The 23,355-nt window shown below is 40.0% G+C and overlaps 1 protein-coding gene across 1 annotated transcript in view; it reads left to right on the top strand.

Annotated features, from left to right (window-relative positions):
• The window catches only part of LOC130039340 (amine oxidase [flavin-containing] A), a 57,817-nt gene that overhangs the window by 5,376 nt on the left and 29,086 nt on the right, over nt 1–23,355 (top strand). The window contains exons 2-3 of the mRNA XM_056131216.1: nt 10,852–10,946; nt 19,845–19,982. Of these exons, the coding sequence (XP_055987191.1) occupies nt 10,852–10,946; nt 19,845–19,982 (233 nt within the window). The remainder of the gene's footprint in view (nt 1–10,851; nt 10,947–19,844; nt 19,983–23,355) is intronic.

Genomic DNA, 23,355 nt, shown 5'->3' with positions numbered 1-23,355 from the left:
AACACCATGAGGCACAGTTGTAGACTTACAAATTTTTGTTCTTGCGTTTCAATTATACATTGATCAAATACCCATCCTTCCACCAGTGCCAATTTTTCACCACCATGGATCCCAGTATCCCTCCCACCGCCCATCCCCCCCATCCCACCCTGCCTCTTTGGCAGGGCATTCCCTTTTGTTCTCTCTCTCCTTTTGGGTGTTGTGGTTTGCAAAAGAAGTACTGAGTGGAAATCATGTTTGATCTATAGTCTACTTTCAGCATGCTTCTCCCATTCTGGGCGGATCCTCCCAACACCCTGTATTTGGTGCTCCCTTCCCTATCTGAGCTCCCTTTTCCCCTAGCATGTGTGGTTGGCCTCCAAGCCATGGAGTAAACCTCCTGGTACTTATCTCGGCTATTCTTGGGTGTTAGGCTCCTATTTTGTTACTTTATGTTCCCCAGATGAATGCAGTCTTTCTATGTCTATCCCTCTCTTTCTGACTCATTTCGCTTAGCATGATACTTTCCATGTAGTACCACTTGTATGTAAATTTCATGAGTTCATCTTTTCTAACAGCTACATAGTACTCCATTGTATAGATGTACCAAAGTTTCTTTATTTTTTTCCCCTTAAATTTTTATTAGTGAAACACCATGAGGTACAGTTGTAGACTTACACATTTTTTGCATGGGTTTCAGTTATACAATGATCAAATATCCATCCATCCCTCCACCAGTGCCCATTCTCCACCACCACCAGTTCCAGTATCCCTCCCACCCCCCATTCTCCCATCCCACCCTACCTCTGTGGCAGGGCATTCCCTTTTGTTCACTCTCTCCTTTTGAGTGCTGTGGTTTGCAAAAGAGACATTGAGTGGCACTCTTGTTCGGTGTATAGTCTACTCTCGTAACGCATTTCCCATCCTGAGAGGAACCTCCCAACACCCTTTATTTGGTGCTCCCTTCTCTGTCTGAGCTGCCTTTTCCCCTAGCATGTGCGGCTATCCTCACATCCATGGAGTAATCCTCCTGGTGCTTATCTCGGCTATTCTTGGGTGTTCGTCTCCTATTTTGTATGTTCCCCAGATGAATCAATCTTTCTATGCCTGACCCTTTCTTTCTGACTCATTTCGCTTAGCATGATACTTTCCATGTAGTACCACTTGTATATGAATTTCATGACTTCATCTTTTCTAACAGCTGCATAGTACTCCATTATGTAGATGTACCAAAGTTTCTTTAACCAGTCATCTGTTCTTGGGCACTCAGTTTTTTTCCAGATTCTGGCTATTGTAAAGAGTGCTGCAATGAACAAACAAGTGCAGATGTCACTTCGACTATACATTTTTGCCTCTCTGGGATATATTCCAGGAGTGGTACTGCTGGGTCCAATTTCTAATTTTTTGAGAATCGTCCTTACTGTTTTCCAAAAGGGCTGAACCAGTCGGCATTCCCACCAGCAGTGAAGGAGGGTCCCTTTCTCGCCACATCCGCGCCAGCACCGGTTGGAAAGCCATAAACTTTTATTACAACAGCAGTACAGAAACTATCATAATTTTTTTCAAGAAACACACAAAATACCCAAAGTAGCAAAAATGAGAGACTGTTGACATACAGAAAAGGTGTAATGAGTCTATAAATGATCAATGCCTGGTGTTTGGTTTAAGCCCATGAGAAGCATAAAAAAAAAAAGAAAGAAAAATAGTTGCCTGCTGTGATCCTGGTAACTATTAAGATCACCCTACGTGTGCCATATCTTCCCATGGTTTTTGTCATCTGTGATTAGAGTTTTTCCATTTTTTTAAATTAAATTCCAAATGTCACATAGTTATTTCAAGTAGTGTCTAAGTCATAGAACTCCCGTATAATTTTGTCTTTGAGCTGATCTCCACTAAAAGAATTAAGCATATTATTATGCTACATAAAATCAGCAGGGATTGAATCTTTCTCGATAACTGAAACAAAAATTGTTTTGCAAGATTAACTAATGTTCAGAATTCTAACAGTTCAGTCCACAGCACACCACAACTTCCCCTTTTTGTTGAAATAACCCTGAAAAAATCTTTTCTACTAGGAGTGTTTTAACCCAGAACTTGGCAGCACATACTATGTGGTTTTGTAATGATTATGAAAATCTTACATTTTAAACAATGATTATTTTGATGTCTTTTTTGCTTGGATACTCTGAGATTTAAGTATCTAAGTGTTATTTTCTGCATTTTAGGATGCTTCTTTCCCTTATGTTTTTCCAAACTATGATGCTTATATTTATAAAAGTACTTATACTTTTAAAGTATTTATAAACTTTCTTATGTTTAACAAAAAATATAAATGTTAAATTTATTTAGGTTTTGAATTTTTGTTGCCATCGTGGTTGAATGAACTTTGGGGTTTATTTGACATTTCGTGTATAGCTGTAGCATTTAATCAGTATTTACCAGTTTAAATCTGCAATCTTAAGGTAATGTGATAAATACATTTAATAAATAGATTTATATGTAGTATACTATGTTAGTATTGTTTAAATATAATAAAATTGGATCACAGTGACCTCTGTTGAAGAATATAAATATGTTTACTATTATTGGCATATGTTGGTTTATGAGGTTTTGCTGTTGGTTTATATTAAATTCAGTGGTTTATAAGAATGTCTAATCCAGTTACACAGAAAGTATAGATACACAATGGACACTTGTTTGAAGAATATGCTTGCTCGTATGATATCATTACCATAGTGAACGTTTAAGTTTGATTAGAAATGAACAAATGGAAAACAAAACAATTGGATTTACATTTTTCTGGGTTTGTTTATTTGGTGGGGGTGCTCCTAGGAGGTCAAGAGCCTCCAGGAGAATTTTGTCCAACAGTTCGATACAAAGGCATGAGGGTGCAGTGCTGCTCTGGTCCTGCAGTGCTGGGTATTATCCAGGCCTTTTTAGTTCTACTTGGGGTGCCTCTAGGTTGCACCTGGCCATGCTCTAGGGACCCTGTAATGCCCAAGATTAAATCAGCCAGACAAATGCAAGTCATGGCCCTTTATCCCTGTACTATCTTTCAGGCTCCTGAGTTGCAATTTTAAGATATTGGAACAAGTTAGGCTTTTAATTCATTGTGGAAAGCATTTTATAGATTTATTAGCAATTTGTATTTTCGTTTGGACAATCTGTTCCCTATTGTGTTGTGGTCTGATATTATGAATTAGAATAATTTAAAAATCTTTGGTTTTACAAAACCATGGTTTTGTAATTTGTAAGATTGGAGGCTGAATTGAGTTAAATATGATATATTTTCCAGTATCTTTCTTTTTGCAGTTAACTGGCTTGATAAAGATTTTTCTCTTTGATTTTCTTTTTTGCACTCCCTCCTCAACACTGTTTTTGTTTGCACATTTGGAGTGATTTGTTTTATTGCTTACTTTGACATAAATCTTTCACTAGCATAATCCAACTCTCTGTCCTTTATTTTGGTTTTGGTATCTCAGAGCTAACTACTGGCTATGTGCTCAGGCATCACTCCAGGCAGTGCTTGGGGGACCATATGCAGTGCTAGGGAACAAACTTGGGTCAGCAATATGCAAGACCATTGTCTTAGCATCTGTACTATCTTTTGGGCCCTGTTTTTCCTTGTTTAAATTTCAACTTCTCAAATGTATTTCAAACATGTTTTATGGTATGTAGTTCACTAGAATAAAAATATAAATTACTCCTTAAAAGAGAAATAACACTTTATATCCATCTTTTCAATGTTTTTAATTGAGATGATGTTGCTATCTTGTTCCCCTCTTTGAGCACTGTGGCTTGTAAGACTGTCCCTGATAAGGCATAGTGCACGCTGTCTGACCGCCTTTCCATGCCAAGTCTTGTCCAGAGTGGCCACTGCCCTCTTGTTGTTGTAGCTTCCTATGAGGAAAGTCCTGCTCTTCATGTCACTGCCTCCAGACATTAGTGAGTCCCCAACTACGTCTTGGGTTTATTTCTTGCTTGTGTTTGTGCTTGTGTGTGTGAGTGTGTGACTTGCATATACTAAACGATCCTCCCATCGTCTACCATGCTTTTCTTTAGATCCTGCACATGAGAGATGATTCTGTCACTCACACTCTGACTCATTTTACCCATCATCATTCTTTCAGATCCACCCACGGATTGGCAAATTTCATGACTTCATCTTGTACAGATATCTACAGATTCCATTGTGCAGATGTATCATAGTTCATAGTTCCTTTATCCAGTCATATGTTCTTGGGCACTAGGGTTTCTTGACCCTGAGTTAGCTTCCAATACGGCAGCATTGGGAAAGACGAGTAAGGAGGGGCCGCTAAAATCTCAGGGCTGGGACGAATGGAGATGTTACTGGCACCTGCTCAAGCAAATCAATGAACAGCGGGATGACAGTGATACAGTGATACAGTGATGTTGCTATACCAGACTATATTTTTAGTTTTTATTTGTATTTATTTATTTTTGGGTTTGGGGGCACACCTGGTTTTACTAAGGGCTTACATCTGACTTTGTGCTCAGGGATCACTCCTGGTGAGCTCAGGGGACCGTAAGAGTGCCAGGGATCAAACCCAGATTGGCACTGTGCAAGGCTATACAATCTCTCTGGCTCCCAGACTGTATATTTTAGAGGTACAGTTTCACACTTCTTCAAAATATTTGTTACCACACCACAGGTAAGGTTTTCCTTACATGTGCTAATATAATCCTTCTCACAATTCCTCTGATCCTTAGTCTAAAAGCTCTTTCCTGGTAGTTGGTAGACTAAAATAAATAAAACACCACTTTCTAGCAATATTTAATTGAATCATTAGATAAGAGTGTCAATAAGAACATAATATCCAAGTGATAAGCTTTGAGAATTTTGCATAATTGCTTATTAACCACACTCAAGTGTCAGAATTGCACCCAGAAAGAAATAAAAGGGAGTAAAACAGAAATTCAGAAGGTTCAGCTGAGTGACAACAAGACATTCTCTTTTTTTGTGGGCCACACCCATCCCTTAATCCTGACTTTGCACTCAAGTATCTCTCCTTGTGGGGCTCAGTGCCATATGGGATGCTGGGACTCAAATCAATATCTGCTGCATGCAAGGCAAGGACCCTACCCACTGTATTTTATCGCCAGTCATTCTTAGCGTATAATTTGACTTTAAATGCTTAGGACAGCACTCCTGTATATATCTCATCACTGGGTTGCTTTATGAGCTCTTTCATAAATCTTGTAAGGTCTCCATCGTGAGACTTGTTGTTACTGTGTTTGGCATATCGAATACATCACAGGTGGCTTGCCAGGCTCTGCCGTGCGGGCGAGATACTCTCAGTAGCTTGCCGGGCTCTCCGAGAGGGGTGGAGGAATCGAACTCGGGTCAGCCATGTTGGCTGCGTGCAAGGCAAACGCCTTACCCGCTGTGCTATCGCTCCAGCTACCGAGAGTATTCGATATGCCAGACACAGTAACAACAAAGTCTCCAATGGAGACATTACTGGGCCCGCTCGAGCAAATCGATGATCAACGGGAGGGCCTTTACTTTTACTTTATTCATAAATCTTATCTGCATTAAAGTACATTGTTGTTTTACTTTAAAATTTGATAGTCTAAAATCTAGTGACTGCAGTTTCATAGTGGTTTGGTTTTAGAATATTCTACATGGAATATTATACATGGAGTGTTACTGCTTTGTAAACATTTAAATTTAAAAATATTTAAAGGGGGCCAGTTCAGTTTGATTCCCAGCACTACATATCATCTCTTCCAGGAGTGATCCCTGAGAGCAGAGCCAGGAATAAGCCCTGAGCATCACTGGGTGTGGCTCAAAACAAACAGAAAGATATTTAAAGTATGGGGTTTTCTAATGGGTCAAATATCTTAGATATGAAGATTTTTTTTCCTTTCTGAAAATTCCAAGAGCGATGACCTTTAAGGTGACTTTCCAGATTCAGTGGAACTATGATTTAAAGACACCGTTTGCATGTATATATTCTTGATTTCAACAAATCTGCTGATTGAGTATTCACTGCGTGCCTTGAGGAATTTTTTGCTGTTTTTGTTCTTTAGGTACATTGCATCTAAAACTTCAGTATGAATCTGCAGCACTGATATTTGATTATGCCCTTTTGTTTGGTTTTGGGTCACATCCAATATTTCTCAGGGCTTACTGCTGGCTCTACACTCAGGCATCACTATTTGCTAGAGGGACCATATGACGTGGACCATCCTGGGATGCCATGGATCCAACCCAGGTCTGCCATGTGCAAGGCTGTGTGCCTTCCCACTATACTATCTCCAACTCCTGAGTAATGGGTTATTTATTTTATTATTATTATTACTGGGGTCACCAAGGCCAGCTATAGTGGTGCTTTCAGGTATGTATCTAGGGGTGCAGTGTGAGGCTGGGCTGTAAATTGAGCTCTGGGCCTCTCACCTAATAGGCATGTACTCTCTGCAAAGCTTTGCACTGACCCATAGCCAACTCCTAATTGATTATACTTTTTTATTGTTCTCTGAATATTCAGTCCAAGAATCCTAAAATGTAGTTTATGCAAAAATTTTGTTGATCAGAGGCCACTGAACAATAGAAAATTAACTTAAAATTTTAATATTTGATGCTACACTATTCATATTTCTAAGTTTTAGTGAACACAAAAATTGAAAAAAATACAATGTGGGGTAAAGAATCAGGAGAACCAGCAAAGCATAGCTTTGCTTCCATGCTCTTATTTGTGCTTTAGGCATTATTCTCCTAGGAGTTTATGACTATAAATATTTAGACAATATATTTTTGTATATTTTGGCCCACACCTAGTGATACTTGGAGGCTATTCCCAGATCACTGCTCAGGGGATGCTCCTGGCATGCTTGGGGACCATACTAGGGAACAAACCTTGGCCTCTCACATGCAAAATGTGCATCATCCTGGCAAGATATCTTTTCAACCTCTTTATTTAAGTATTCTATGAGCTAGAAAGAATAGGGTGCTTGCCATGGACATACCTGACCCTGGTTTGTCCCTGACAATGTATATGTCCTCCAGGAGTGGCCCCTGAGCAAAGAGCTAGGAGTAAGCCCTGAACACTTCTGTGACCCCTCCCACCAAAATAAAAACAAAAGCATTCTTTGAGTAATTTAAAAGATAAAATCAGTTTTCCCAAAGGGTTAAATATATATATTTTTTATCTCTTTTCAGGCAAAGAATAGAAAAATGCTGAATTAAATAGATTTCTTCACTATGGGGCTTATTCGGACCTTTAATTTACTATTGCATGTCATGCATTTTCTAGAAGGAAAATAGTATGAGATCTCCCAAGTTCTATGAATATTGATAATTTTCCCTGGAGCATTTTAAGAACTAGTGTTTCGTAAAAATATTTTGGAAACTTCCTCTTTAAACCACAGCACATTCTAGTATTGTGGACAGCAGTGTGAAGTGCCTTTGTTGTATTTTAAATTTCAGTAAAAGAACAGGGTGAATAATGAATTAAGGGATAATTGCATTCCTTAACTTAGATGAAATCCACTTATCTTAAAGTGAAAATGAATGCCGAACAGTAATCAAATAAATTAGGACTGTCTAGACAGTCAGTCTCTCCAATTCAAGGACAAATTGAAGTTAATCGTTATTCAGCTATTTATAATTTGAGAGACAGAGAGAGTGCTATCTTTTTAGCTTCTCCAAAAGATAAAAGATTTGTCATTTTCTAAAACAAAATTACTTATCTGAAATAAATTTTTTAAATATTCAGTAGTGTAAGAGGGACAGAATGTGACAAGTAACTTGATTATTTGTATTGGCAGTGGGGTCACTGGATATTTTTCATGCTATATTTCAAGATCTGTTTTACTGAGAGAGGAGGGGGTACACCAGATCATTTGTTGAAAAAGAAAATAAGAAATTGAACTGGAAAAGTTGCATGAGTAAATTGGATATTTTTTTACCCATAAAATAGAGCAATGCAATGGTGCTTGAAGAAGAAATGTAAAGGAAAGGGCTCATGATAAGGAAGAGAAAATAGAGGTAGGCTAGGTTCCCAGTGACAAGATAACCTGAGATTCATATCCCAAACACTTCCTTGAAAGTTTTATGACAAATATTAAGCCCTCCACCTGTGTTTTGTGGGCAAAATCATTTCCTTACTATTAGGAGGATTGCCATCTCAGGTTGTTGGAAGTACTGCAAAACCTCCGGGTAGTTTCCAGGGTCAGTGTCTTTAAGAAGCTTGAGGTGTCTGCATTCATCATCCTACCTAGGTTGTGCTGACCTAATAACTAGAACTAACATTGAAGTGTTTTGTTTTGAGACTTGAGAGTTTTTCCTTTCCCTAATCTCTCAAATCCATTAACTTGTTTTTAAAAATTTCTATAAAGCCCAAATAATTGAAAAGAGAGATGAGAAAATGAGATTTCCTTTTTAAATGTAATAATCCCTATTTAAATTGTGAAGTGATTAGCAGCCTTTCTGAGATTTCTGTTTTCAGTTTTTGCATTGTGAAAGTGATCAGATTCATATTTACACAGTAAAGCCTTGACAAACTCTTCCTGAATGTAATGTCTCTGGGTTTCCATTTGCATAGAAACCACAGGACATTTGGGACAGAATTCTGGGTCTTCTTTCTTCTAATTACCTTTACTTTTCATGATCCAGGAGAGGAAGACCTCTTGGTGCATGTGCAGTAGATTTTGCCAAAACCCACTTAGATCTCTTGCTTCAAACACACTAGTTCGGGAATTACAGACTTTTGGATATAGTAAAGTAAAGGCCCTCCCGTTGATCGTCGATTTGCTCGAGCGGGCCCAGTAACGTCTCCATTGGAGACTTTGTTGTTACTGTGTCTGGCATATCGAATAAGGACACCTGAATTTCTAAAACCTAGATTCTTAAATTTGGGCGAGAGTTGTGAAAGATTTCACAATTTTTTAAAGCTTTCAGAATGCATAAGCATCAAAAATCAATTCAAAATGAACCGCATAATTAAACTGAGGTGTTTGCAGAAGCATTTCCGTGTTACATTTTTCAGGTGAAAGGGGGCTGCAAGTGGAAAAATTTTTAGTGACCCTGGTCCAGAATACCCATCCAGGGTGGTCATTTACCCTCTGCAATTCTAATTCTAATGGCCTCATTTTCATTAAGCAAAGTGGTGTTTTGAGCATTCACTCATATCTTTTGACTCAGTAATCTCCATTCTAGGACATAAGCCAAAAGAAATAGAGGTAAGAAAAAGACCTTATGTCAAAACATGTTTTATAACATATCTTCATTCCCCTCCCACTTTTTTGTGGTGCTAGGGATCAGACCCAAGACCTTGCATGTGGAAGGCAACTGCTGTATAACTGTGTCAATTCCTGGCCCCAATACATCCCCCCCCACACACAATTTTTAAAAAATAATGACTAGTGTAAGAATCCTATGCTCTGTCCCAGGAAACACATTGCAACATATCGTATGCATTTATTTAAACTCACAGTCTTTCTTTGTGAGCAGATTGCTCACAATACCTAAATATATAAATGGATGTTAGTAGTGTAAGGACTTAGTGAATTTGAAGACAGAAACATATGGTGGAATATCTCAAGCACGTGGGTAGTGCTAAGAGAGGTAATATTCTGCACCAAAAGCAATACTGTTAATTAAGAAATAGGGTGAAGGACAAAGGTGGGAGGGAAGGAACATTGAACTGTAATAGATTGGCATGGGGGAGGGTCATGGACACTTCCATGACAGGGATGGGCAGTGTCTTTGTTATCAATAACAGGAACTCAAACACTATTGTAACCTTATCACATAAATTATACTAAAGATATGTATATTGTGGGCTGGAGCAATAGCACAGCGGGTAGGGCGTTCGCCTTACAAGCGGCCAACATGGCCGACCCGAGTTCGATTCCTCCGCCCCTCTCGGAGAGCCTGGCAAGCTACCGAGAGTATTCGATATGCCAGACACAGTAACAACAAAGTCTCCAATGGAGACGTTACTGGGCCCGCTCGAGCAAATCGACGATCAACGGGAGGGCCTTTACCTTTTTATATGTATATTATTAATGGTGTATAAATATACTTTGACTCACATAGAACATATGTAGTTTGTATCTGATTTTGAAGTATTTTTAAATTAAATAGTTAAGTTATTGGAAAAAGTAACTAAGGAAATTATTTTTTATTAAAGAAAAAAGTTTACAAAGAAATAAAAATGTATAAACATTGGACTGGAACTATAGCACAACGGGTAGGGCATTTGCCTTGCACACAGTCAACATGGCTGACCCGAGTTCGATTCCTCCGCTCCTCTCAGCCCAGCAAGCTACTGAGGGTATCTTGCCCACATGGCAAAGTCTGACAAGCGACCTGTGACGTATTCTATATGCCAAACACAGTAACAACAATGATGGATACATTGCTGGGCCCACTTGAGCAAATCCATGAACAACAGGAGGACAGTGCTTTGTAACCTAGATATAAATCATAGGTGAATATTAAAGAGCATTTTAAAATTGAAAAAAAGCAGTTATACTGTAGCTTGGTATAATGAAGGCAAGTAACTAGAAAAATATGCTTTTTGTTTACATAATTAGGATTTTTTGAAAGAAAAGAAACTAGAAATTGATTTACGGGTTCAGTCAACAAAGTCTCTTGCATTTGATCTGATCTGATCACTGAAAAGGTATAAGAAATTGATATATTGTTTCTGTCAATCAGTTTTACAGTAGAAAATAAAATCATGATAAAGTTGGTCATTTAGTTAATCACAGTATGGTTAGAATTTACTGGAGAGATCACAAAAATCAATCTGTTGTATATGATGTTCTACATTATTTTATGTACAGTCCTATTTAAATCCTGAGTTTTTTAAATGGTTATATTTATTCATGTTTTTTCTTTAGGATTGGCCGCTGCAAAACTCTTATCAGAATCTGGTTTTAAAGTTGTGGTTTTAGAAGCCCGGGACAGAGTTGGAGGAAGAACATTCACTGTACGGGTAAGTGGTTATAATACAAAGACCTCACACTGTATACAAATACAAATTTGTATACAAATACAAATACCGCAAACTGTAAGTGAAGCCATGTAAATTCACAAGACTAAAGGAGATTTTTTTAAATTCATGAAATTATTTATTTGTTTTAATTTAAATATTTAGGTAAATTTCTTTTAATTTGTTTTCCAAAGCCTTTAAGATAGCCTATTAAATAAATGTCTCTTCTCTCAGAATAATATAGTCACTCTGATCTACTGAAAGCAGATAACGTCATGTGAACAAATTAATAGTTTTACAAATTTCATACAAGAGATTTAAATAGAATCTCTAGTGTCCCAGGTGAGATTACAGTTCTGTACTGGAATTGTATACCTACTGTCACTGTCACTGTCACTGTCCTCCCATTGTTCATCGATTTGCACGAGCGGGCCCAGTAACATTGTGAGACTTATTACTGTGTTTGGCATATTGAATACTTCACAGGTAGCTTGCCAGGCTTTGCCCTGCGGGCGAGATACTCTTGGTAGCTTGCCGGGCTCTCTGAGAGGGGTGGAGGAATTGAACTCATGTCGGCCATGTTGGCTGCATGCAAGGCAACTGCCCTTACCCGCTATGCTATCGTTCCAGCCCTGTATACCTACAAAACACACAAACACAGTCTAGGTTCCTTTTTAAATCCAAGCATACACAACTAACAGGAAGTGCTGCAATGACTATAGTAAGCAGAAGCAGACATAGCTTATGTAGCATATTTTTGTGTAATTTGTCCCTTGGACATGTTCCCAGATATATGTGCTGCAGCTGGAATCACTCTTTGTCCAGGTAGGTTTGGCAGATAAGAGAAGCCCAGCACTACAGTACTGCCTTTTCCTACTTAGATTTACATCACCATTGTGGGAAAATCCACACTATTGTTTATTTTTCTTTCTTTATTTTTTCTATCTTTTGATTGTAGCACTATAGCACTGTCCTCTAGTTGTTCATCAATTGGCTCAAGCAGGCACCAGTAGTGTTTCCATTGTGAGATTTGTTGTTACTATTTTTGGCATATTGAATATGCCAGGCTCTGCCTTGTGGGCGGGATATTCTCGGTAGCTTGCCAGGCTCTCTGAGAGGGACGGAGGAATTGAACCGGGTCTTCTGCATGCAAGGCAAATGCCCTAACTGCTGCTCTATCACTCCAGCCCTCCAAAATCAATCTTTTGATTAAGGTTCTGTAGTTTACAATACCGTATATGATGGTTTACCATGCACATGTTTACTGCTATATAAAGAAAAGGCTATGTGTGGTTGAATCTGTGGGACCTTATGAACTTTTACAGGTAGAAAGGAAATAGGGTTAAAGGTAGAAGTTTGAGGAGAATGCATATGTAAAAGGGGAAAGCAGAGGAAGAAAAATCAGAAAAAAGTTGAAGCAGGGGAGGAGAACCAGACAAGAATATGTCATGCGAGTCAGTAAAGAGGAAGGGGTCAACAGAGTCAAATGCTTTTGACACTGACATACGGTGAGGGCTAAAAAGAGACTTTTGAGTTTGTCATTTAGGAAGTCATTAACAAGACCCTTTGCTAGAGCACACACATACCATATTGATTGGCAGCAAAGACACAACGAAACTTTTGAAATGACTGAAAAGTCCAGAAGTATCTAATTAGATGTATTAGACTTACTACAATGGTTTCTGCCTTACAAACATGCAATTATTTCATATAAGAAGTGTTATATAAAATAATAGGTCTTAGTCTATGTAAACTAATAAAACTTCTTAAATGAAATAGTGAGCTGGAGCAATAATAGCACAGCGGGTAGGGCATTTGCCTTGCATGCAGCAGACTCAGATTCAATTCCTCCACCCCTCTCAGAGAGCTTGGCAATCTACCGAGAGTATCCCGCCCACATGGCAGAGCCTGGCAAGCTCCCTGTGACCTATTTGATATACCAAAAACAGTAACAACAAATCTGACAATGGAGACGTTACTGGTGCCCGCTCGAGCAAATCGATGAACAACGTGAAGGACAGTTACAGTGCTACATATAAAACAGTAAGAATTTTATTTTTTATAACAATATTTATGACATCAATATATAATACTAAGAAGGAAGGTAGTTTTTCAGGCTGGTGTTCAGCTTTGCTATCAAGTCTAGGTTATTCCTGTATTGCTTGGTGATTTTTTTATATTAAAATGCCATGATTTACAAAGCCATTCATAATACAGTTGTTTCAAGTATACAATGTTCCAGCATCAATCCCATTACCAGTGTGACCTTCTCTCCCTCATCCCAGTCTGCCCCCTTAGCTTGGTGCTTTTTTGCACATTTTTTTATTGCTTATGTGGTAGCCACATATCTACTGTAACTTCAAGCATCAGAACCTATTCAAACAGCAAAGAACATGATGGCTGGAATCATTCCAGTCTTATCAATAATAAAACTTTTCCCTTACAAGAAGACTCCATCAGATATTTGCTTTGGTCTTGTCATCCAGAATTAGGACACATAGTGGTACTTGGAAGCCTGGGAAAGCAAATATTTAACACTTTCAAGATACATGGAATAGCTAACCACCAACATCTGAACCTAGGATATTGTACCAGCTCTTTTAAGTCGCCATGCCGTGACCTTTGGTCATTCACTTCTTATCTTTTGATATATGCTTGACTTATCAGCCTATTTCCACTATGTTCAGCTCCAAGTTTTCTATAGTTTTGCTAAACAGAATGTGATTTGTAGACCAGTAGCATTGGAATTCCTTAAAATTTTGATAAAATTATAAAAATATAAATACTCAGGCCCTGTGCCAGACCTGCTGAATCCAAAACTGCATTTTGAAAGATCTCTAGGTCTACCACAAAGATGCTGCTCTATGCTGTTTCTTTTCTTGCTTTAAATTTATATAAGTTCATGTCAATTGTGCTTCAAGAATTCCCAAATACTTGATTTAGTCCTCTAGGAAGTTATTGATGGGAAAGTGAGGTGACTAGGATTCTATCCCCTGCTCTGGTCTGATTGTCTTACGTTAGGTAAGTCCTATTAATATTTAGCATCTCAGTTTTCCCAGCTAGATAGTGAGATCTAGTACATCTAAATGTACTTGAAACTCTCTTCTGACTTTAAATTCTAATTGAAGATAGTGTGTTGGAGTGTGGAAAAATAGGGTTGCATATTTTGCTAGAATGTTAATCTTACTAGATACTATTCTGTCAGTTTCTGAAAAATAATCCTTCATTTTGGAGATGCTTATGAAGTTGTCCCTTATTCCTACTTTTCTTATCTCTAAAACCTTTTGATTATTAAATAGAAGCATCACTCATGTTGCAGATCTTCAGTTAAGAATGCATTTCATTGTATAAGGGAAATGAGAATTCCAACATGTTTGTCCTATCTATGTTATTACCTCAGGTTGCTTTCTCCTGATGTATCATTTATATATGTCAGCACTATACAGGGCCTGTTGTATATTGAGCATAGTTATGTGAGAAAGGAACTGAAACACTTTGAAATAAGGACTAATATGTAAAATTGTCAATTGAAGAAGAAACACTGATTTTAAAAAGTAGGTACAGAAAGAGGTTAATATGAAATTGAATTGAATATTGTTAGAATTTCTTCTAATAGCATAATCAGAATAAATTTAGGAGGATATGTCAAAAAAACTTCTAGATTTTTTTGGCTTTTTGGATCACACCTGACTATGCTTAGGGGTTGCTCTTGACTCAGCACTCAGGAGTTTCTCCTGCCAGTGTTCGGGGGACCATATGGGATGCCAGGAATTAAGCCTGGGTCAGCCGTGTGCAAGACAAATACCCTACCCTCTAGGGTTTTTTTTCATTTTTTATAATTTTATTTATTGAATCACTGTGAGAGCAGCTACAAAGCTTTCGGGTTTAAGTCTTGGTCATACAATGAAACACCCATACCTTCACCAGTGCCCATTCTCCATCACCAAAAACCCCAGTATACCCCCATCCCATACCCTCCCCCTACTTGTGGGGCAGATGATTTCCACATTACTCTCTCTCTACTTTGATTACATTCAATATTTTGACACCTGGCCCAACATTATTATTTGGGATTTTACCCCAACACTTGGATATGTCAAAAAGGCAATGGTAGACAATTTGTTTTCTATTGCTGGTTATGAATAACATATGATGTCACGTGGCTGCAGCAGTGACCACACAATTTTAGAATTTTGAAATTTTAGCAATTAAATCTGGAGGAATTTCTGCCAAAACCTGCTAGGTTTCTAGATTTGTTCCTGAGTCTCTGGGATCATGGCCGTTTAGCAGCTTGATCAGGAGCCAGAGAGGCCGTTTGTGGGCATTGACTCGGGGTTTCATTGGGGTGGGGAGGAAAGGGCCGGCTCCATCCCCATCCATGAGGCTCCGTGTGTCTCATCACTGTGGGCCCAAACCTGACTGTCCAATGGCCTTTGGCAGATGGCAGCCACCGAGCCGCCAAGGGGGGAGCAGTCGGGGGAACAGCACCCTTTCCCCCCTGGGGTGGCCTGGCAACAGTAATCTACTGCAGGGTCCAGACACATTTCTGGGTTTCAAGATTTGTTTCTGAGTCTCTGGGATCATGGCCGTTAAGCAACTTGATCAGGAGCCAGAGAGGCCGTTCGTCGTGGCGACTCCGGGTCTCGTTGGGACGGGGAGGAAAGGGCTGACTCCACCCCCATTCCTTAAGGTCCCACGTGTCTCGTTACTGTGGGCCGAAGCCTGACTGTCCAGTGGCCTCTGGAGGATGGCAGCCCACCAAGCCGCCAAGCGAAGGAGACGTACCCTCTAGATTTTTAAGCACTGAAATGAAGAGTCAATTTGACTTTGTCATTTAGCAGAGAGATGTTCAGAGAGGTTTTCTGTTATTGCAGATCTTCCTCTTTTTCCTTGTATGATACTTCTTAAATTCTTCAGGATCAAAATCATAGAGTTGAATGTCTACTAAAGAAACTATGTGTTTGTTTCTTTATACACTTGGATATAAGTCACCCATTAAAAAGATGAGATGACATCATAATCAAATCAGTGGAAAGACTGATGTGCAACTAGTTGAATGCAGTATTAGCTTTTAGCATCTTCTTTGCCCAACTGGATGAACCTACTTTAGACTTTATAAAGAAACGTTCTGTAAAGTTCCTCACACTTTTTACTACTTCCTTTAGGATAATTGATTTTAAAGATAGTGTCAGTGTTCTAAGACATCTTATTTCAAGGAGTTCTTTCTGTCTTAGAGCCAACAAATCTATTGTGGTACTCCAATTTTTTTGTAATGTGTGATAAGGGATGTTATGTTGGAAACTAGAGGTTTGGAAAATTGCACCAATAGTTAGTATAAGATAAAGAGGACTGGAGAGATCATGCAGCATGTAAAGCAATAGCATTATACCTCATATGACCCCCTGAGCCCCACCAGAAGTGACCCCTGACACACAGCCAGGAGTAAGTACTGAGCACCATTGGGTATGGTCCAAACATCAAAAAAGATAATATAAGGATTATATGAGGGGCAGATTTAAAAGAAGGAAATTTCATTATCATTATGACAATGAAAGCTTTGATTAACTCTCCCAATTGAAAAATTAAACAAAACAAACAAACACTGTCCTCCTATTGTTTGATTTACTCGCACAGGCCCACTAACATCTCCATTTTGAGACTTGTTACTGTGTTTGGCATATTGAATACGTCACCGGTAGCTTGCCAGGCTTTGCCGTGCAGGCAAGATACTCGTGGTAGCTTGCCAGGCTCTCCGAGAGTGGCGGAGGAATCGAACACGACTTGACTGGGCTGGCTGTGTGCAAGGCAAATGTCCTACCGCTGTGCTATCACTCCAGCCCAACTGAAAAAGTCACTGTACTCCCATTGTTCATCGATTTGTTCGAGTGGGCCCAGTAACATCTCCATCGTAAGATTTATTGTTACTGTGTTTTGACATATTGAATATGTCATGGGTAGCTTGCCAGGCTTTGCTGTGCGGGCAAGATACTCTCAGTAGCTTGCCGGGCTCTGGAGAGGGGCGGAGGAATCCAACTCGGGTCGGCCACGTTGGGCTGCTTGCAAGGCAAACACTCTACCGCTGTGCTATCGCTCCAGCCCAACTGAAAAAGTAAAACAATTAAAATATACTATCTTGCCCTGACATGGAAGTTAGAATTTTGCAGATAAACTTCAAGAGATATCTCAAACTGAAAACATTTAATCAAATTTCTTTTTATATTTTTTAATTTTGGATTTGGGGGGGCCACACCTGAAAGTGCTCAGGGCTTATTCCTGGCTCTGCTCAGGAGTGATCCCAGGCATCACTCCTGGTAGTGCTCAGTGTGCCATATGGGGTGCCAGGGACAGAACTAGAGTTGTTTGGAGTACAAGACAAGCACTTTAACTTCTTGCTTTATTTCTGATTCCTCAAATTGAACTTCTAATTTTCAACAAGGCACAAGACTCCTGCAACCTCCCCCATATCAGCCACTACAAAAATTTTTGGTATCGTGCTCAATACCTTCAGAACATACTCTGTCGGGAAATACTTTATTTTTTATAGCACACATGGTTTTATTGTTACATACATTTTATATAATCAGCTATAAAACATATTGGAGTTTCGGTATATAAACTTTTATGAAAAATTTACTTATCACTGTGTACATAACGTCCAATATAAGATATTCAGCAGAGCCCAAACAGCTAAATTAAGTGAATGATTTACAGTTAGGTTTATTTTTATTTGTTGAGAATATCCAAGTTATAATTTAATAGATTAATTATTTTATAGAATATTTACCAACCATGCTTTTTAGGTAAAGGTTATCAAGTGAGTAAAGAGTATACAAGAAGCAAATATTCAATAATGTTAATGTAAGGTTAAACAATATAAATATACACATACATGTAGAATGTTTAAGGAGATCATTTGTAGGAGCTGGAGAGATGGCACAGCAGGTAGGGAGCTTGCCTTGCACAAGACTTTCCCAGGTTCCATCCTAGCACCCCATGTGATCTCCTGGGCCCCACTAGCAGTGAATCTGAGCGTAGAGCCAGAAGCAAGACCAAATTGATTAACTGAGTGTGTACCACATCTTCTACCAAAACTGCTGTTTCACGAAGAGGCCTCCAAGCATCACCTAAAGAAAACATCATACTCTGTAATTCTGCAGCAAAGCTTATACGCTTTCCTGTACTTCGCCCACTACTTGAAGTAGCAGTAGACATTGGACTGGCTGCAGCATTATTCATCTCTGCTTTAAGGACATTTGTAGGCACAGCTGCATGTCCCGCGTGGAGAATTGTGTGGAAAGAGACCCTTCGGTGTCTGCTGCTGCGGCCACGCTTGGAAAGGGGCGAGTGAGGGGACTAGAGTGTAGAGAAGGGAAAAGGTGGCGGGGATGAAGGGGGGAGAACGCAAGATGGTGGGAGCCCGCTCTCTGTCAGGAAATACTTTAGACTTTATCTTCAGTGAGATAGCCAGAATTCACTTCTCACCACTTCCATGGCAATGATAGTAACTCTATTACTGCAGTAACTTCTTGACTGGATTCCCTGCTTCCACACTTGCCCCTTGTAATCTAATCTTAGTGTAGTAGCCAGAATGAACTTTTCAAGTCAAGACAGATCTTGTCATTTCTCTACTCACAATCCTCCAGAGGTACTCCTTCTCACTCAGAATAAAGCCAGTGTCCTTTTAATATCCTTATAAAGTTTTACATGATTTGCCTTCTCCACTCTCCCACCTAGCAACCTCTTTTACCTCATCCCCAATTCTCTTCCCCCCCTCACACTGTTCTAGCCACAATGGCTTCCTGTTTCTTCACCATATCAGATATGTTTCTGATAAGCACTGACTCTTCCTCTGCCAGGAATACTCTTGTCTGACATATATTTTGAATAATTATCTTGTATCCTCAAGTCTTCCTATTAATGCAGACTGTCAAAAGGAGGCTTACATCCCCACTGTATTTTAAATTTCCCCTTCTGTCTCTTTCCGCTGAAGGTATATTCCATGAAAATATTTCTTTGTTTTGCTCACTGATGTAACAGAGGTCCCCTGAAAGTATCTGATAGATAATATATAGATATAAAAGATGTATCAGGTATAAGATATATTTCTTGAGTAAACATAAAATCTGAAAAGTGAAAATAGAAGCATGAAGCCTAAGTTCTCGGTAGAGAACCAGTAAAAGATAGATTAATTTATTTGAAGTGACTAATTAAAAATGTCAAATGTTTGATAAGACTGTTCAAGAAAAAGAAAAATATCTTCATATAATAAAACCTAAATTGTACTCCGGGCATCTGGAGTAGACTCCTGATGATACTCAGCCAGCTAGGCCTGCAGTTTAATGCTAAGGGCCACAGGATGCAGTCCCTCTTGGGCCCTGAGGTACCAGGATACAGGGGATTGAATTAGGATCGACCACATACAAGGAAAGTACCTTAACCCCTATACATCTCTGACCTCAGTGTAAGTGTTTTATAATAGAATCAAAAGCCAGTCTGTGTGATGTCTTCAAGAGGTCATCTGATGGAAACCAGATTTAGGCCTAATAATTCGCAGAGTGTTTCTGCTAGCTTCAACTCCCCACCCCCCAGAACCTAAGTACTAATCTCAATGCCTTGAAAAGTATCTAGAGCAGCAGTATGTACTGCACCACTCATTTTTCTGTGCACATGTTCTTACTAAATCAATCACCGATGAATAGAGGTGGCGTTGCCTAATGATTAGTATCATACAGGGCTTACCCAGTTCTTGAGCGGATGAGAAAAAATTGTTATTTTCAGTTGCACTTTATAAGAGAGATATATAAGGGATTTCCCCTTGTGAAAAAGTAAATAGGGTTATTATTTTATGAGTACTTTTTTTTTCAAATTTTAGCTAAAATCATCTTACTACTTTTTCTACAGAATGAACATGTTGATTATGTTGATGTTGGTGGAGCTTATGTGGGACCCACTCAGAACAGGATCTTACGGTTATCTAAGGAGCTGGGTTTGGAGACATATAAAGTGAATGTGAATGAACGGCTCATTCAGTATGTCAAGGTAAGCATGATTTTTTTTTAGTAACCAATGTGGGAGGAACACTGCATTGGGGAAAACATTTTTATTTGCTTCTGCTTTTAAAGCAATCATTGGAAGCCTTTTAGTCTCAAAGAAGTAGGATTCTTCTTTTTTCTTCTCTCTTTTTAATCATCCATGTGGCCTCCTGGAATCATGGCAGGGTCACAGCTTTGCCCTCCTCCATAAAGTCCACTGAGACTGCATCCCTACTCCTACTTCAGCCAGAGTAGGGGTAGGAGACTCAACTTCCTTCCCTCTTCCCCTCTTTCCCTCTGGTCCTTTAACTGGAACATGGGTAGGGTGACTGCACCAAATGTACACATACAGACAGCCCTAGGCAACTCCAAAGGCACATATATGAAAACTCTAGGTCCCTTCTTAAGACTTTGGGGAGTTTATCTTAATTCACAGCCAGATATTTTTGCATGCTTTGGTAATTACCTCTGATTCTAGACTTTATTCTCGGGAAGTCTAGCTTAGTTGTGCAGTTTCCTACTGTTTAAATAAAATAATATTTAAATTCTAACCATTAATATCCTTCAAATAGCAGCTGTTGTGTATGTTATCATTTTTTACTAAAGCCAAACATGGAGTGTCTGGAGTTGGAAATGTGCCTTGAAAAATCAAAGGAAAGCATCATTCAGTCATTCTAATATCAGAATTTCCATATGAGTAAAGGTAAAGGTAAAGGCCCTCCCGTTGATCGTCGATTTGCTCGAGCGGGCCCAGTAACGTCTCCATTGGAGACTTTGTTGTTACTGTGTTTGGCATATCAAATACTCTCGGTAGCTTGCCGGGCTCTCCGAGAGGGGCGGAGGAATCGAACTCAGGTCGGCCATGTTGGCTGCTTGTAAGGCGAATGCCCTACCGCTGTGCTATCACTCCAGCCCAAGGTAAAGGCCCTCCCGTTGATCATCGATTTGCTCGAGCGGGCCCAGTAACGTCTCCATTGGAGACTTTGTTGTTACCGTGTCTGGCATATCGAATACTCTCGGTAGCTTGCCGGGCTCTCCGAGAGCGGCGGAGGAATTGAACTCGGGTCGGCCATGTTGGCCACTTGTAAGGCGAACGCCCTACCCGCTGTGCTACCACTTTATATATTTTTTTCATAATGTAGGAGTACTGCTATTTGTTCAGCCATTGATTAAGCTGTTTGAATTGGGCATGAACTCCACATTACTTTTTTTATTTTATTGTATCACCGTGAGATAGGGGATGGAGCGATAGCACAGCAGGTAGGGCATTTGCCTTGCACGCAGCCAACATGGCGGACCCTAGCTCGATTTCTCCGCCCCTCTTGGAGAGCCCAGCAATTTACTGAGAGTATCTCGCCCACACGACAAAGCCTGGCAAGGTACCTGTGATATATTCGATATGCCAAAAAAACAGTAACAACAAGTCTCACAATTTGTTGTGAGACGTTACTGGTGCCTGCTCGAGCAAATCGATGAACAATGGGAGGACAGAGCTACAGTGCTACCGTGAGATAGAGTTACAAAATTTTCATGTTTGAGATTCAGCCATACAATGATGAAACACCCATCCCTCCACCAGTGCACATTTTCCACCACCAATGTCCCAAGTATCACCCCCCCCACACACACACACACATAGTAGGCCTCACCCTGCCTCTATGTCAGTCTCTCCAATACTCTCTCTCTTTCTAATTTTGGGCATTAATCTTGCTCGAATTTTCCCACCACTATTCAAGCCTACCTGCCAGGGGCAGACTCTACATAATATATTTTCCATAGCTCATTTCAAATATCACAAGAGTTCACGCAGCCATGATTGTAAATGTAAATTTCTATATTGTAAATGTTTGGGTTCTATAGACATCTGTATATGGCACTAATCCATTTTGGGATTCAGTTGGGAGTCTCTGGGCCAGGGCTGTTGGTGTGCTAAGATGGTGCCCGGAGGCTAATTGTGGGCTTGACAGCCAGTCTTCTGGGTGGGCGAGGTGGGGGGCGGGGAACAGCAGCCACCATGCGGCCTGGAGATTTAGTTCTGAACCTGCATACCTGGGCCTTGCTTATGAAAGCTCTTGGTCACCGGTATTCCATCTGGAGTAGGTGGGGAGACTGCACTTGCTCCATCTGGGGTACCCTGGTGATACTGGCTCAGTATGAGCCCGGAAGGATCTCTGGTGCTGTGGTATCTTCTGGGACTTGCTGCTATGTTTCTGAACCAGGGCTGTTGGTGTGCCAAGATGGCGCCTGGAGGCAAATTGTGGGTGTTACTGGGACTTGCCCCTGTGTCTCTGAGCCAGGGCTGCTGGTGCGCTAAGATCTACATTACAAAATTTTCAGCAGATTATATCTTGGTGAGGTCCATCCTGAGACGGTGGTCAGGCTTGGGGTATGGCAGCAATTTTAGATTATGGAAGCAAGTGGCCACCGGAGACTCTGTTTGGGCGGGCACAGGCCAACCCACTCCCTCCAATTTACTCTGGTCTGTTCAGCCATGTATGGATCTGGGCTTACCTACAGCTTTTGATCTCTTTTGAGATTTATTTAGGGGTCTCTTAGGCAAGGCCAATAGTAGAGCTTACAGGGTGGAGCTGGAGTTGTTTTGTGGGGGTGACTGCCAGTGCTTCCCATGTATTGGGAAGTGGGGGAGGTAGCCCATCCCAACTCTGAGTGAGCTTGTATGGTTGAGCCGGAGGTGGTTTGTGGGTGTGACTCCTACATGCCTAACTTCTGATTGTTTAATTTTTTGGTAAACTTGTTCCCAAGTTGTTGGGGTCTGGCCAAAGGCACAGCAGCAATTTGGGGGTATCAGGAAGCCTGAAGGCAACATTAGGCTGCTGATGTACTTGCCCCGCAGGTGTAGGTTGACCTGTTGACAGCACCATACCCGGCCACTTTATTTCTTAACACATCTACACACCCAAGGCAATCATGTAGGTGTGGCATCTTTGGGACCTTTTGGAGCTGGGAATTAAGGGTTACTTGGGATTTAAGGTCTACAGCCCAATAAAAGGAGATCAGGGAATCTTGAGAAAGTTGATAGCCAGGGATGCTTGATAAAGTCTTGAGATAATACATGATTAAAAAGTAACCTTTGAAATATCCAGTAACTGTGATCCAGGTAGGAATTGTAGAAAATGTGTGAAAGTGTATAGAATGATGAGTAATTCTGGCTTCAGCAGACCACATACTATCTGCTAACAAGGAAAATCTTTTATTTCCTCACTTCCTTTTTTCTGCATGACAGTGTTTTCCTGGATAAGTAGTAATGATAATGGTAAAAATAATAGCAGCTAACATTTATGGAGTATTTTTTATGTACATTAGCATTTTAATGCAGGGTGAGAGACCAAATACTTTGGACTCAACTACCAATGAAACAG

Source organism: Sorex fumeus, unplaced genomic scaffold (genome assembly GCF_029834395.1).
Source record: "Sorex fumeus unplaced genomic scaffold, SorFum_2.1 ptg000086l, whole genome shotgun sequence".
In the NCBI taxonomy this organism is placed as follows: Eukaryota; Metazoa; Chordata; class Mammalia; order Eulipotyphla; family Soricidae; genus Sorex; species Sorex fumeus.
The sequence above is the reverse complement of the archived record's forward strand: the minus strand, read 5'-3'. Positions and strand labels throughout refer to the sequence as shown.